Below are 14,685 nucleotides of genomic sequence, written 5' to 3'. Positions count from 1 at the left end.
CGTGGATGTAAGGGGTTACTTGAGTTTAGTATGGATACAAGTCAAATTTAAAAGATTAACGATTATGGGTTTTTTTATATGTAGGAACATTTCCTTCCGTTGAATCACATAAGACCGAACATTTTAAAATGCGGTTATTGTGGGCGATATATAGGACTAAAGTCATAGTACCGTCAGTTGTCTTTCAAATAAGCTAGCTTTAACTTGATTTGATTATTCTTTCAAAACCACTTTAAAATGGGCACATTCCCTAATCTCGAAGAGTTCAAATTGGATTTATACGAACGAATGGAGATATGGCATGGGGATTTTCATGATGAAGAATTCTTCCGCAAGCTTAGAGTTCTTGAGCTTCGTCATCTTTCCAAGGAATCTGCAACATCCACGAGTCGTTTTATTGAGAGTTTAGCCAACTTGGAAGAGCTAGTCATACGTGAATCTTATCTGGAAGAGCCAAGTAGCAATGTGGAAGCCATGGAAGGCCCTAGTCAAGAGCAAAAAGTAATATTACCCTTTTCAAGACAAATTAAACATTTGAAGGCTCTAAATCTATCAGATTGTGATGGGTTATCAAGTATGTTTACACCGACAATAGCTGAAAATTTGGTGGCTCTCGCAAAATTGAGGATAAGTAATTGCAGAATATTGACAGAAGTAATATGTGATAAGGGAAGCAAGGAGGGGCATGAAGTGGCTTTCCATCATTTGAAGTGTATGGAGCTTGATGGGTTGATAGAGTTGAAATGTTTCAGCTTAGGTGGATGCGCTTTGAGTTTCCCTCTCTTGGAAGACGTCATTGTGAATGGATGTCCCAACATGAAGTTCTTCTCCGAGGGGTCAATAGAGGCCCCAAAGCTGAAGAGAGTAAAAGTTGATATGACGGAACAGTATGGACCAACAAAGTACCAGTATTTTTGGAAGGAAAACCTCAACATGACCATCCAAAATATATCTAAAGAAATGGTATGCATCAGCTACTAAATTATGTGCAATTGGTTGTTTTTTATCACCAATAAAGTAACTGCTTTTGTTAACTAGAATTTTACTTTCAATGATGCATTTTCCGATAGGCTACGGTTGCTAAGGCTGAGTTTGTGCGGCTGTTTGAGTTCCCCGAGCTCATTGGAAAGTGGCACCACGAACATAATCCCGTCAATTCATCTTGGCAATTAAAAACCCTGGTGGTGGATAAATGTCCATCATTTATTAACGCTATGCCATCCAAATTGATGCTTATTTTAGAGAAAATGACAAGCTTGCAAGTGCATGCTTGCGAGTCTTTGGAAGAAATATTTGATCTTGAAGGGCTTGAGCCTATGGAAAGCACTTGGGTGCTACCTTGTTTACAGTATTTGCACTTCATCAATCTACCAAAGTTGAGACAACTATGGAACAAAGATCTTCAAGGAATGATGCGCTTCAATGCTCTATCTTCTCTGACTATTTATAAATGCAGCAACTTGAGACATGCTTTCACTTCATCGATGGCTCGGTGCCTTGCCAATCTATATGATATGGAAATAAGGGAGTGTGATCGGATGGAAGGAGTGATCGATGAGGAAGAAGGGCGGGGAAGCACAGTCGAGAAGATTACATTCCCGAGGCTCAATTGGATGATACTGGAATGCTTGCCCAATTTGACTAGTTTTCTATCGGGAAAGAATCATGCGCTGGATTGTCCCAAAATAGAATCTTTGATCATTGTCCACTGCCCCAAAATGAGAAGTTTGACTTGGCAGCCTTCAATGGATATCGACCATGGCACCGCTTCACTTTTCACTCCACGGGTTAGTCTTTTTTTTCTTAATCCAATGCTTTTGTTTTTTAGATAAATCATCTAGTCAAATGAATGGAATGCCAGTAATTGGAATTAGGGAATAGAATGGTGCTTTGCACGCTTCAAATGAAACTATTTTCGTTCCAAAGCAACGCAACATCAAATTGTGGTAATTTGTTTTTGGCAAAACAAAGAAAAAACCCTCGGAGCATGGCATCAATCAAGGATAAGAAATTGGTTTCCTCTTACACACCGAATGTTTTCTGGTGGTTGGATCCAAATCTTTTCAATGTAGAACTAGTAAATTGACCCAATTCGCTTTTTTTAAAGATCATAACATAGGCTATTTTTTCAAGTTGTTATGTTTGCCCGTGCCTGTTACAAATTTATTTTCTTCCAACACAAAAATTTCCATACATAACATAGACAGAACTTGTAAACAATTGCAGTTATTATTATTTATTTATTTTTCATATTGTTTGCCATGAAATTTTTATAAGCAATGCTCGCAATTAGTATTAGTGTTGAATAAGTATCCGTGCTCATAGTAAATAGAGGAAATAATCTCTCTTGCGAGAAGATGCATTGAATAGTGTTGGACTCGAGTTGCAAATTAATTATAAGTTAAGATGCTCTACTCTCATTTGTGCTCCCATTCCATGGCTTGTTGATCTCAGCCATTGATCTGCTTAAAGAAGTTAGTTCTGGAATGTATCCGTATGTACATGGACATGCTTCTATAATCTTCTTCCAAGTCCATGCTATAACAAGCAAATAAGATAATGAGACCGATTCGGTTTTGCTAATAATTTTTAGATGTTTCTAAATCTAGTAGAGATGAAAATGGCAAGTTAATTTTTCTCAATTAAAAGATAATCTAGAACCAACTTATAGCTATCATTGAAGCATCGTAATCTTGCACCCACTAGCGTGCCATTGGTTCCGGCATTAGTAAGAGAGAAGAAGAATATGTATGTATCTCCTGACCGGATTGAAGCACGTGTGTTACACCAGCTTTGAAGTGTGCTTCAGGTTCGTTCATTCCTTGAAGCAAATATATCTGAGAAATTCTTAGCTTATCTAATGTTGCATTATCAAAAGATCATCGCAACCAACTTTGATACTGATAAGTGCAAACAAATCTGGCAAATTGCATGTTCTCCTTGAAGTGCTCTAAACTTTGATAATGATCAGCGCAAGCTACTTTTTATTTCTTAATATTCATCATTGCAACTTTCTAAGAATTAAAGGGATAAAGCATTGCCAGTATTAAGTATCAATTCAACCACGTAAAAGCCGATGCTCAATGAACTGGTGATTATAAATGCATTTATCATTTTCATGCTTTTTGCAATGCAATATATTAGGCCTTAGTCATCAGTCAACTGAAATGAAAGCATCAATTAGCCCCTCCCTATTTATGTCACTAGCAAGTTCTTGCATTCTCATGATTTGTGAGAGCTAGGGAACTTTGAAAATTCCTTCTTTGAGTTCATAACTCAATATGATCACATTCATTCTATCATTTTTCTCAATATGGCAGGTACAATTTCTTGGGCTCAAGCAGATGGTTCTCCGTCACATGGACAATTTAAGCAAAATATGGCCCGACAATCCTCTAGAATCTCTTACTTTTGACTCTCTTCGGAATGTAGGGGTTCAAAATTGCGATAGCCTTGAAAATCTGTTTCCGCATTGGGTGGCTACAAGTCTAACCCAACTTGAGGGGCTTCAAGTGGAGTCTTGTAGGATCGAGGAGATAGTCGCTAATGGAGATGACAATCCACACTCCAATATTGCTCAAGTTCTTTTTCCGAAACTAACCTCTTTGGTGTTACATGATATGCCACGACTCAAGACCTTCTGCCCTAACTTGCCCACTTTGAATTGGCAATTCTTGAAGGAGTCGCGAGTGACTCACTGTGATAAAGTGAACATGTTGTGTTTTGCGGCATCCATGAGCAAGTGGACTCAGAAGGATGATAAACAAGACCTTTCAAACCAAGAAGCGCACTCTTCATTTGAGAGGGTATGATTTCTTCTGCTTCTCCTCAGTTTCTACTTAGTTCTTTAAAGTACCCACAAAATCTCATGTCCTATACATAATCAAATCACATTATGATACTATAGAAAATATGATCTCCCTTGCCAACGAGTTTGTCGACAACATAAGATATTTTTAATATCTCAAGTATACTTTTCATTTGTGGAAACACATAAGATATTCCATTACGTAGAACTACAAAAATAATAACAGATTTTTGTTGACCACAAAATATGTTCGTAATCTACTCTTATCTAATGGCGCTCCTTGGGGAAGCCGATGAGGATTTCACACGAGATCCTCTCCATTGTTTACAAGTCTTACATGTACTTTTGTCCTCCATTTATTTTCTACAAACCGTAAGAAAAATAAACTCAAACAATTTTCTTTTTATAATTTATTCTTTAATACACCCATTATATTCATGTACACTACATAATCACGTTAGAATACAACACCATAGAAATATCGAAACCCCGTTAGCTATAAGTTTGCAAACGATAAAAGATATCTCTTATATCTTAAGCAAACTGTCAAGTTTGTGGAACCCATATTTTTTTTTAGAGAAACATTACGAGTGCACCTCATTACACAATTTCCAAAGCTCTACCAACTTAACCATACCAGTCTCTATTTGAGACTTTAAAAGCTTGAGACTTGTATGTAGGGCTCTTGAGATTTAATGAATCATAAGAAGATGGCGACCTCTCATGTGAATCAACTGAATTAGGTTTAGGTTTTACAACACTTCACTTATTGATGAACCTTTGTTGAATTATTTCTTATGTTGTATTGGTAATTTGACAGGACTTTCCCAACTTAGAAAGACTTTTACTAGTCGAAAAGGATATTCATATGATGCGGGATGGAATATTTGAAGATGACATTTGTGCCAAGTCAAAAGCACTAACATTAGCATGTTTTCATGATGAAAAGGCCGTCTTTCCACCTAGATTCCTCCTAGAGAGATTTCAGAACCTAGAAAGCCTTGAAGTGTTTTGTAGTTCCTTTGAAGATATATTCCCCGACAAAAGATTTGTTGATGAGGGAAAACAACCGGTGCTTGAAAATTTAAGAGAATTTAAGTTAAGCAAGCTACACAACTTAAAGCGTTTGTGGAGAGAAGACCATTTAGTAGCCAAAATTCTTCAAAAGATCGAAACACTTGAGGTTTTGGATTGTCCCGGTTTGACGATGCTATTTCCAGTAGTGACATCCTTCCATAATTTGACGAAGCTAGTAGTGAAAAATTCTTCCGAATTGGTACATCTAGGGACAGTTTCGACGATCACAAGTTTGGTGCATCTTAAGGAGATGACTATAGAAGGATGTGAAAAAATGAAAGAAGTAGTGGCGAACGATGAAAACGGAGAAGGAAAAGTGGTTTCTTTTGGAAAGCTAGAACGGTTGACACTTCAAAATCTGCCAAGCCTAGAATGCTTCTCCTCCGCCGCAAGTTGTAGCTTCAGGTTTCCATCCTTGGGGTGGATTGAAGTGGAAGAGTGCCCCAAAATGAACATCTTTTCCAAGGGTGACCTAAGCACGCCAAAGCTAGGGTTGGGGAGATTGTTCGCATACTGGTGGGATTTGCAGTGGAACGGTGACCTCAATAAGGCCATACAAAAGTTGTCGGCATAAACAAATATATATATGCGCAATAAAAATGAGGTAAGGAAGATCCAATTGAAATTGATGTCTTTCTCAATTTTCATTTTTCCCCTTTTTGGCTATATCCCCCAAGAGGAAGGAGAAAACTTGAATGGTGATGAGATATTTTCATCTTTCGTTTCTTTGCTTCAGTCCGGCGACGTCATCAACCCCCAATCGATCATGGTTTCTAGTCTTCGTCGTCGTTGCTGGAGGGAAGATGAAAGTGCGACGCCGGAGATCGCACCGCCGAGTCTTGGACAGTCCTCACTTCATCAAAGATGGTGCTCTCTTTTCGCTCTTGAATGCGGTAAGTTCGTGGGTTCATAGTTGCTTCGCCTCTGATTTCTCCCGTCTGCCAGAATTTCTTCCGATTTTCGTGTCTTCTTGCGCCTAAATTAGTCCACGTCGGAAGCTGGTTTCGTCAAACCTTCCTCGATCGCTGTCTTTTTCAGCTAGGGCTTTGTTTTTCCCTTTTGCGCCCGTGACTCGAAGATCATGTAGGCTACCTTAGAGCCTGAAAGCACTAGTCCCCAAACTACTAGCAATAATTATTGCCCCTAAAATCTACATATTGCGTGCTTCTCCTATGAGTGTGCGTGGTCTCTTGTTTATCACATTGGCTGTTTTGGAAAATGTGGATGGGCAGAGTACTCCTTGTGGCTTCGTTAAGAAACATATTCATTTGGACAGATTTTCCCCTGCGCTTGTGGCCTGTGTGGCTGAAATTCGTGTGTGTTTTTATGAATGTCTACCTAGTGCACTCTAGAGCATAGATTTTGACATTTGACTTTGGATTGCAGGTTAAGATTGATGACTTTCATTATATTCTATTAAAACTCATGAAACTGGCAACTACCGCCCGTAAACTCACGCCTTTGTGTGATTTGATTCTCTCATTAGTATATGCTTATGTTTGGTCTTTTTGCGCCACTTGTTGGTTTTCCAACCATGTACGTGGCCATATTTCTGTTCAATCATCGGGAAATATATTCAGAAAAACAAGCAAATTTTGACTGACAGGTATTCAGACAGGTCATGAATGGTGAAGCTGAGGAGCTATGGATGCGATTGGGGGGCATTCTTTTCTGCTGGTTGGCCCGCATTTGCAGGAGAAGCTCGTCTGCATGTGAAGGATGTTTGTGCGTTTTTGCTCATTGATAGGGATCATGTTGTGTGCAGAGTCTACATATTACCTAAGTTCAGGTAAGGACTTGATTTACATTGATCGAGATGAACTTTGAAAGTGTCACTTTGGCTGGTCCAAAATAATTTCAGTTTTCCAAATAATCTCTCCTTTGTATAGTCTTGATGAATCAGGTTAAGTGTACTTCTATTCCGATTGGGTTTGTAAGTTTTGTAATAATCCAGATGCACACACTCATAAATGCCACATTCCAAATCTGAATGAACCAAAAAGGATGTGCTTCAGGATGTCCTTTTTGGTTGATCCATTCTTGTTATGTTCTTCTTCATTTTGAATTTGAAATCAAGTCTCATAGGCTTATTAAGATTATGGGTTTTATTTTTTCCACAGGGAATACCAAAGAGGTTCATGAGAAAATATGGTGAGAATCTGTTGAAAAGGATGCTTCTGAGTGTGTCAAATGGTGCAATTATTTGGCCTGTGGAATTGGAAAATGTGATGAGATGGTTGGGTTATCAAAGGGTTGGAATGAATTTGCAGAGCATTACTCTATCAAAGAATCTGGACAGTCCTCGCTATCAACATCATATTCTCCCCCCACTCTTGAAGTCCGGCAAACTCGTAAGTTCATGCTTATTCACACATCATTTCTCCAGTCTGCCAGAATTTCTTCCGATTTTCGTGTCTTATTGCACGTAAATTAGTTGTAGGTGGAAGCTGGTTTTGGTAAACCTTCCTCAATTGTCGTCTTTTCCCTTGCACCTTTGACTTCAGATCATGTAGCTTAACACTAAAATCTACATCTTGCGTGCTTCTCCTGTGAGTATAGGTGTTCTCTTGTTTATCACTCTGTCTGTTCGAAAATGTGGATGGGCAGAGTACTCCCTGTGGATTAATCAAGAAACATTTTCATGAAAACAGAAAAGTTTTGGCTCTTAGGCATTTAGACAGATTGCGGCCGGTGAAGATAAGGAGCTTTCCCCACTAGCATGTGGCCTTGTTTTTAGCAATTGAGTCTTGTTTCTGCTTACATTACTCTCTTTTCTTTGTTTTTAACAAATTCTTGAATAGGTTTTAAGAAACTCTTTTGTTTTTCAGTCTTGTTTGATTACATAACCTTGTGGGAATAATACTAACTTCGAATCTATCCTAAATCTTTTCATAGCAAGTCTAATTAATGTAGTGTACATAAACTGTTTCTAAAGCTGTTGTTTTATAATTACTGGGAGGACCAAACAGTCAAGCAGATTGGCATCCTGAGCTGGTTTTTTATGGTCCCACACACCCAAGGCCTCTCATTGCTCTTGAATCCTCCAACATATTTCAAACGGAGCATCCCTTTTCAAGGTGATGATGAGGCCATCTTGTGTTAAGGATGGCATGGTAAGATCCCAATCTTATTAACTCAAACTGGCATGTCTGAAAGTCAAATATATGAAGGCTACTCATATCCTTGCTTCTCTCTAGTGTTTTTCCAAGTTGACTTCGCTTGTGTAAAAAACCACATGACATGTCATTTTCCTAGAAATGTTAATGGGTATATGTTTAAAACCAGGTATATATCTTAACAATGGAATAATTGAAGCAGGCAAAAGAATCAAAGGACAGTTATTGGGACATAAGCTGGTGGATGGAGGTTCGAGAAGATAACAATCTTCTCCTTTTTAGTGCATAGTTGTCTCGAATTATTGGAAAAGCAAATGCCAAGGCCAGTCTTTAGATTAGAATCCAAGTCCTCTTATATGGAGAAATTCGACAACGTTATTCAATGTCGTAAAAGTAGAATATATATGTAAATCGCACGAGGAGACTAGGTTCATATTTCTGAAATTCCATTGTATAATTTTAATGTCAAATAGGAGATATTGTTTAATTTTGTTATATTAATCAGATATTTGGGGAAAAAAGAAAAGATGAGTTTACTTTGTCAAACTGAACCAATAGTTCGATAAAACCTTATTTGAGCAGTGCTTGGAAGAATTTAACAGCTTCAATTAGAATTTTCAATTCCATCCATAATCCAGTCATTGATGTCCTTGCTTTTCCCCTTGCGCTTGTGGTCTGTGTGGCTCAAATTTGGATGTATGTGTAGGACATGGAAGGTTTCTTCTGACTGTTTACCCTATTGCACTCCAGGAGCATAGATTTGACATTTGACTTTGGATTGCAGGTTAAGATTGATGACTTTCATTATATGGTTTGCCCTATTAAAACTCATGAAGCTAGCAACTACCGCATTAAACTCACGCTGTGTGGATTTGATTCTCTCATTAGTGCACGCTTATGTTTGGTCTTTTTTCACCATATGTTGGTTTTTTTACCATGTACATGGGCAGATTGGTCCTCGTCAATTCATCAGGCAACATATTCAGGAAAACAAGCAAATTGCGATTGTCAGGTAGACAGGTCATGGACGGTGAAGCTGAGGAGCTATGGACGGGGGGGCAGGCATTCTTTTCTGCTGGTTGGCCTGCATTTGCAAGAGAAAATCTTCTGCATGTAGAGGATGTGCAGAGTTTACATATTCACCAGTGCTGGTAAGGACTTGATTTACATAGATTGAGATGAACTCTGGAGGTGTCACTTTGGCTGGTCCAAAATAAATTCAGTATTCCAAATAATATCTCCTTTGTATAGTCTTGATGAATCAATAAAGTGTACTTCTATTCTGATTGGCTTTGTGAGGTTCATGATAATCCAGATGCCCACCCTCATTAATGCCACATTCCAAATCTGAATGAACTGAAAAAGTATGTGCTTCGGGATGTGCATTATGTGTTATGCATTCTTGTTATGTTCTTCTTCATTTTGAATTTGAAATCAAGTGCGATAGGCTTATTTAGATAATGGGTTTTATTTTTCCCTCAGGGAATACCAAAGAGCTCTATGAGAAAATACAGTGAGAATCTCTTAAAAAGGATGCTCCTGGGAGTGTCAAATAGGGCAATTATCTGGCCTCTGGAATAGGAAAAATGTGATGAGATGGTTCGGTTATCAAAGGGTTGGAATGGATTTGCACAGCATTACTCTCTGTTTGAGGGCCAATTTTTGGTCTTCAAATCTGAAGGGGACTCCATTTTCCATGCAATCATATTCGATAAAAGCATGTCCAAGATAGAATATCCACTAAACAAAGTTTGGATTTGTCTCGCCAAAAGTGGAAGGAGGACTTTCCTGGTCAATTTGCAAAGCTACATATTCAAGAAAACGAGGAAATGGCTACTCTTAAGTTTTTAGACAGATCGTGGCCGGTGAAGCTCTTAAGTTATATGCATGAAATCCGGGTGTTCTTCGCTGCTGGTTGGCCTGTATTCGCAGAAGTCCTCATCCGCGTATGGGAAATATCTGTGTTTGAGCTCATTGATAGAGATGATGCTGCGTTCCACGTCTCCATTTTCGGTAGTGCCGGTAAGGAGCCGATTTACAGCGTCGATATAAATCCAGGATATCTAATTACCTCCTTTGCTCTGTAGTTGCGAATCAATGAAAAGTAGACTGTTTATGTTTTCTTCTTTTCTGCGCTAGTCTCAATTCTGTAACTTCCATTTTAGAAAGACACTCACAAATTTGGCACTTCTTTAAGGTTTCTAGTTTCTCAACCTGACCTGTAGAACTAATAACGCGTAATAATGTCAGTTAAGACTTTCCTTGAGCAACCTGTGGTTCTACGAGGTCAATTAAACTTACATCACACACTTTTCGCCATCTCTTTTCAAATTCTTGAAGATTTTGTGCAAGTCTTTTTGCACGTTGGTGAAACTTGGTAGTTTGTTAGTTTCTTCTGATATGAAGAGCATCTGTAATTATTTCCATCGCATTAACAGAATTTGGTTTTCATGATAACAGTGATTTCCAGTCTATGCTAAATCTTTCCATAGCCAGTCAAAAAGAGACGTTCAACGCCAATGTCTATAAAGTTCTCATGTTTTGCTGCAGGTGGGATTGAACTGTCCACACGAAGAGCGAGCCATTCTGAGCTGGATTTTCATGGTCCTACACTTTCAAGGCCTCTCACATCTCCTAAATTGGCCAGCGATATTGATTCAGAGCATCCCTTTTTCAAGCCAGTGATCCCGTGATGTCATACCAATAGCCTGCTAAGATCTGGAGCTTACATCATCACTGATATATCTCATGTTCAATATGACGATTTTCATGTTTTGGCTGCTCAAAACATGTACCTGTCCAGGGTCTTCTGGTTGGATTCGACAGGCAACATATTCTGGAAAACAAACAAATATCAACTCTTCGGTATTCGGTTAGATTGTGGCCAGTGAATTAGAGGCCATGGACAAGCCAGAGGAGCTCTTTACATGTCCTTCTCCACCCATTGGTGGGCATTGGTGATCGAAACTCATCAGTGTGCAGCAAATGTCTGCGTGTTTGAGCTCATTGATAGGGATGATACTGTGTTCAAAGTCACCACTTTGAGTGGTGCCTGTAATGTCCTCGATTCGCGTTGATTGAGTTGAACATCGGAAGAATTACTTTAGGCCGTTGCAGCTTGGATATTAATTCAAGATTTGTAAATATGCCTGTTTGATTGAGTAGCGCCGCAGTGAAGCAATGAAAAGCACTCAGTTTCTGCGTTTGTTTTCTTCTTTCTTCCTTTTTGTGCTAGTTTCAATTCTCTTACTACCTTGCTTGGAAAGAACCTCCTCAAATTCGGTGAATCTTTAAGGTTTCGGAGCGGCCGCTTAATCTGACCGGTAGATCTTGAAAAAGTGTTAAGCAATCATGCTCTTATATAGGTGTCACGGAGTATTATTCTTTTGGTTAGGATCACCCCATATTTTCCGAATATAAAGTGAACTTTTTTTTAAAATGACAGTTTGATAGAAGTGCTTCAGAGATAGATTGCCCCTCGTTAATTAATGATGAAATGTCCAAATCCAAGGGTTAGATTCTCTCAAGGAAAGGGAAAATTTCGAAGATGTTGGGGAACTTAAAGATTTTAGAGGAGTGGCAAAAATGGAAGTCAATTTACAGACATCGCCTGCATGATTACATAATGACCTAGGTGGTGCAAAATTGTAGTTAGATTGTTACATCTAACGTGAAGAGCATGTAAGGTTAAAGTCGTCGATAAAAAAAGTCCCCCACATGGATCGATTGAAGAAGACTCAATTGAAAAGCTTCATCTATTGAAGTCGGCAATTGTGAAAATGAGCATGGTAAGTTGCCAAAAGCTCTCAAGGACCATTTATTTTGAAGCCCCCAAATTGGACGAATTCATTTAACCCACTAAAAGTGCAACAAAGTTCTAAAACTTGTCAAATTGGTACAAGTAAGTCCTTTCATTATTTTCGTTCATTTGGAGCTTCGTGATATGTTTTAGTACTTTCGGTGTACATATCCCAAAAAAATAAATAAAGAAAAAGCTGATTTTGCTAGCAATTATATATATATATATAATATATATTGCACTTCTAAATCTCGCGAAGCAAAAAAAAAAAAAACATACCATGCAATCGAAAGCTTAAAAATATCATAGAAGTCTCATGAAATGGTTATGTTCACATATGTAATTTGTGTATACGGATGTGGAAGCATCAATAGGTTTATTTATGGACGTCGGTTTCATTTTTTAGGTTGATTAGAGAATGCACAAACATCGGAACAAGTTCATGCACTTAACCATTTCATGAGACTTCTATTATATTTCTAAGCTTTTGATTGTAGGATTTTTTTTTTTTTGTTTTGCTTCGAGAGATTTAGAAGTGCAAAAAAAAAAAATAAGAATTGCTAGCAAAATCAGCTTTTTCTTTATTTTTGTTTGGGATATGTGCACCGAAAGTCCTAAAACTTATCACGAAGAAAAAAAGAAAGCTAATGTGGTTTAGCACAAGGAATATTGGCCAAAGCTCTTGAATTACCAAACTCAATTTTAAAAATCGACAAATTTCTAAAAACTTTGTTGGACTTAATTGAGAATGAGTAAAATTTTGTACTTGGATGGGGCTCGATCCTGCTAGATGATACAAGCACAATAAAGGGAGAGAAGAATGCATTTCCCAATCATAATTCAGCAAGAGGTTTATAGGTCATTGATGCCATTAAGGCGATCGAAAGCTTAGAAATATCATAGAAGTCTTGTGAAATAGTTAAGTTCACGTCAATAATTTGTGTATACCATTTATAGTTAAGAGGGTGGGGATGGGAAGACCCTGTTGAGGAAAAACATTTAACCCACTAAAAGGGTTAGGAGATTGTCTAAATCATCTCTAATGAGTTCCGCTCCGAGTTCATCAATTCCCTAAGGGGACTTCTCAAACACCTTCAAGAAAGTCTTCAATATACGTATGCCAAATTGTGTGATATATTAAAAACCTATTTTTTAAAGATATGTTTGTAACATAACTATAGTGTTTATTGTGTATTTATAATATTCAGCCATTTATAAAATATATCCTCACTAAAGTACACGTCATTGTGACAATTCCCTCAAGACCTATCGAAATTTATACAATACTGAAGCTCGTTTAAAAACTCTGCAAAAAATCATTGTATCCTAAAGTCAAAATTTATCCTCACCAATTCTAAAGATATACAAATTATGTTCATAAAAAAATGCGTTAGGTTATGATTCATACTCCCCATTGACAAAAAAATATGGGGATCCGAGCTGGGAGGCGTCCCGACGGGGGTCGCAAGGGTAGAGCCCCCGAGCCGTCGGAGGACTTTTATAGTTTGAGCCCACATTTTTTCATTGGTAGTTTGGGTTTGGGCCTATAAATAACTGTGTCTATTTATGGAATCCTGTGCTAGACGTAGCCTTGGTATAATGGCGAACCAGGATAAAATCTAGTGTTTCGATTACTTTTTCTTGCTTTTAAGCTTTACTTCGTTGTAATTGTGCGCATAATCCTAACAAAATGGACCCTTAATTTAATTTTGCATGCTAGTTAACATTTAATTTTCAAATATGAAAGTCAAGAAAACTATCTCATTAGAGTTGTCTATACTTATGTATCCGATCATAAAAGTAACAACTAGTCATGCATTTGGTAAATATGAGAAATTGTCTGATACATTAACATATCTTCCTCACATAATCATATTATTTCTTGTACATTGATTAGAAGTTTATTGCCAAAACATGCATAGCAATTAGAGATGAAAAATTAGAGATTTGCATCGGTTGTAGGTTTATTACCCGCATATGCATAGAAGTTAGAAATGCAAAATCAGAGATTTGCTAAAGGGCCCATGAAAAGCAAACTGTTAGGTAAAGCTTGCACGGGAGCATGCGATTTGGCTCAACTTTACACGAGCTTAACCCACTTTTATATATTTACAAGATAACTCACATTTGGGCTTAGTGACATTGTTTCGCTCCACTTGGTTTTGTACATATGTTTCTGAAGTTATAAATTTTATGCAATATGAACTCCTATTGCTCGTATCTAATTTTCTACGATTGCCCGTGCGATTGTTATTTTAACGGGAACTTTTGTTAATAACTGCTTAATATAAGCATAATTGATCAACTCATCTTGTTTATATATGAATTTCACTTCTCCATTATTGTCCAGGAACGTTATCACTTCAATAGAAGAAAGTGATATTAAGTCAAATAAGCGAATTATTTTTACTTTAACCAAGAACGTAAAATTTTCTTTTCGTTATCTAACCTCTCTTGGTTGTCAAGTGATCTCTAACCACTTTATGAGACTTCCCCGGATCCATAATATTAAATAAAAACATACATACTAAATAGAATAAATAAGGCAATGAAAATATAAAACATGACATGGTCAAAAAAAAAAAATTTTTTTTTAAATTAAAAAAAAAAAAAAAAAAAAAAAAAAAAAAAAAAAAAAAAAAAAAAAAAAAAAAAAAAAAATATAAAAAAACCCTTTGCCGTACCAAACCTAAGCAAGATGAGGACAAGTGTCAACACAATATAGTTTTTAAACCCTCCTTCATATGATAGTAAGCTTGTTATACGCTCTCGTTCATTAATTGATTGTCAAATTTTGTGGACTTAATACCTCAATTGGGGAATTCATGTTGCTCATATCTAGTGCGACAGTCAAAAAGTGAAAGTTGTGCTCCAACACCGAGCGG

General features: G+C 37.4%; 2 protein-coding genes and 1 long non-coding RNA gene across 5 annotated transcripts; all 3 read left to right on the top strand.

Annotated features, from left to right (window-relative positions):
• Positions 1-288: 288 nt before the first annotated feature.
• LOC115745824 lies at positions 289-5,459 on the top strand. Its single transcript, XM_030681425.2, has 4 exons — positions 289-963; positions 1,071-1,787; positions 3,321-3,806; positions 4,629-5,459. Exons 1-4 carry the CDS (start codon positions 289-291, stop codon positions 5,457-5,459), a joined length of 2,709 nt encoding a protein of 902 aa, XP_030537285.2.
• Positions 5,460-6,687: 1,228 nt separating this feature from the next.
• Positions 6,688-9,318, top strand: LOC115733483. 3 transcript variants are annotated; one of them, XR_007198526.1, is made up of 5 exons: positions 6,688-6,745; positions 7,006-7,236; positions 7,821-7,998; positions 8,171-8,282; positions 9,119-9,318. It is a non-coding gene; the product is annotated as an uncharacterized LOC115733483 (long non-coding RNA). The 3 variants fall into 3 exon arrangements; XR_007198525.1 differs by lacking the exon at positions 6,688-6,745 and having other exon boundaries at positions 6,763-7,236; XR_007198527.1 differs by lacking the exons at positions 6,688-6,745; positions 7,821-7,998 and having other exon boundaries at positions 6,763-7,341.
• A 464-nt stretch (positions 9,319-9,782) lies between these two features.
• Positions 9,783-11,206, top strand: LOC115733030. Its single transcript, XM_030663704.2, has 2 exons — positions 9,783-10,023; positions 10,552-11,206. Exons 1-2 carry the CDS (start codon positions 9,831-9,833, stop codon positions 10,692-10,694), a joined length of 336 nt encoding a protein of 111 aa, XP_030519564.2. The 5' UTR covers positions 9,783-9,830; the 3' UTR covers positions 10,695-11,206.
• Positions 11,207-14,685: the final 3,479 nt, after the last annotated feature.

This window comes from Rhodamnia argentea, chromosome 5 (genome assembly GCF_020921035.1).
Source record: "Rhodamnia argentea isolate NSW1041297 chromosome 5, ASM2092103v1, whole genome shotgun sequence".
In the NCBI taxonomy this organism is placed as follows: Eukaryota; Viridiplantae; Streptophyta; class Magnoliopsida; order Myrtales; family Myrtaceae; genus Rhodamnia; species Rhodamnia argentea.
This window is presented reverse-complemented; position numbering and strand designations above follow the sequence as displayed.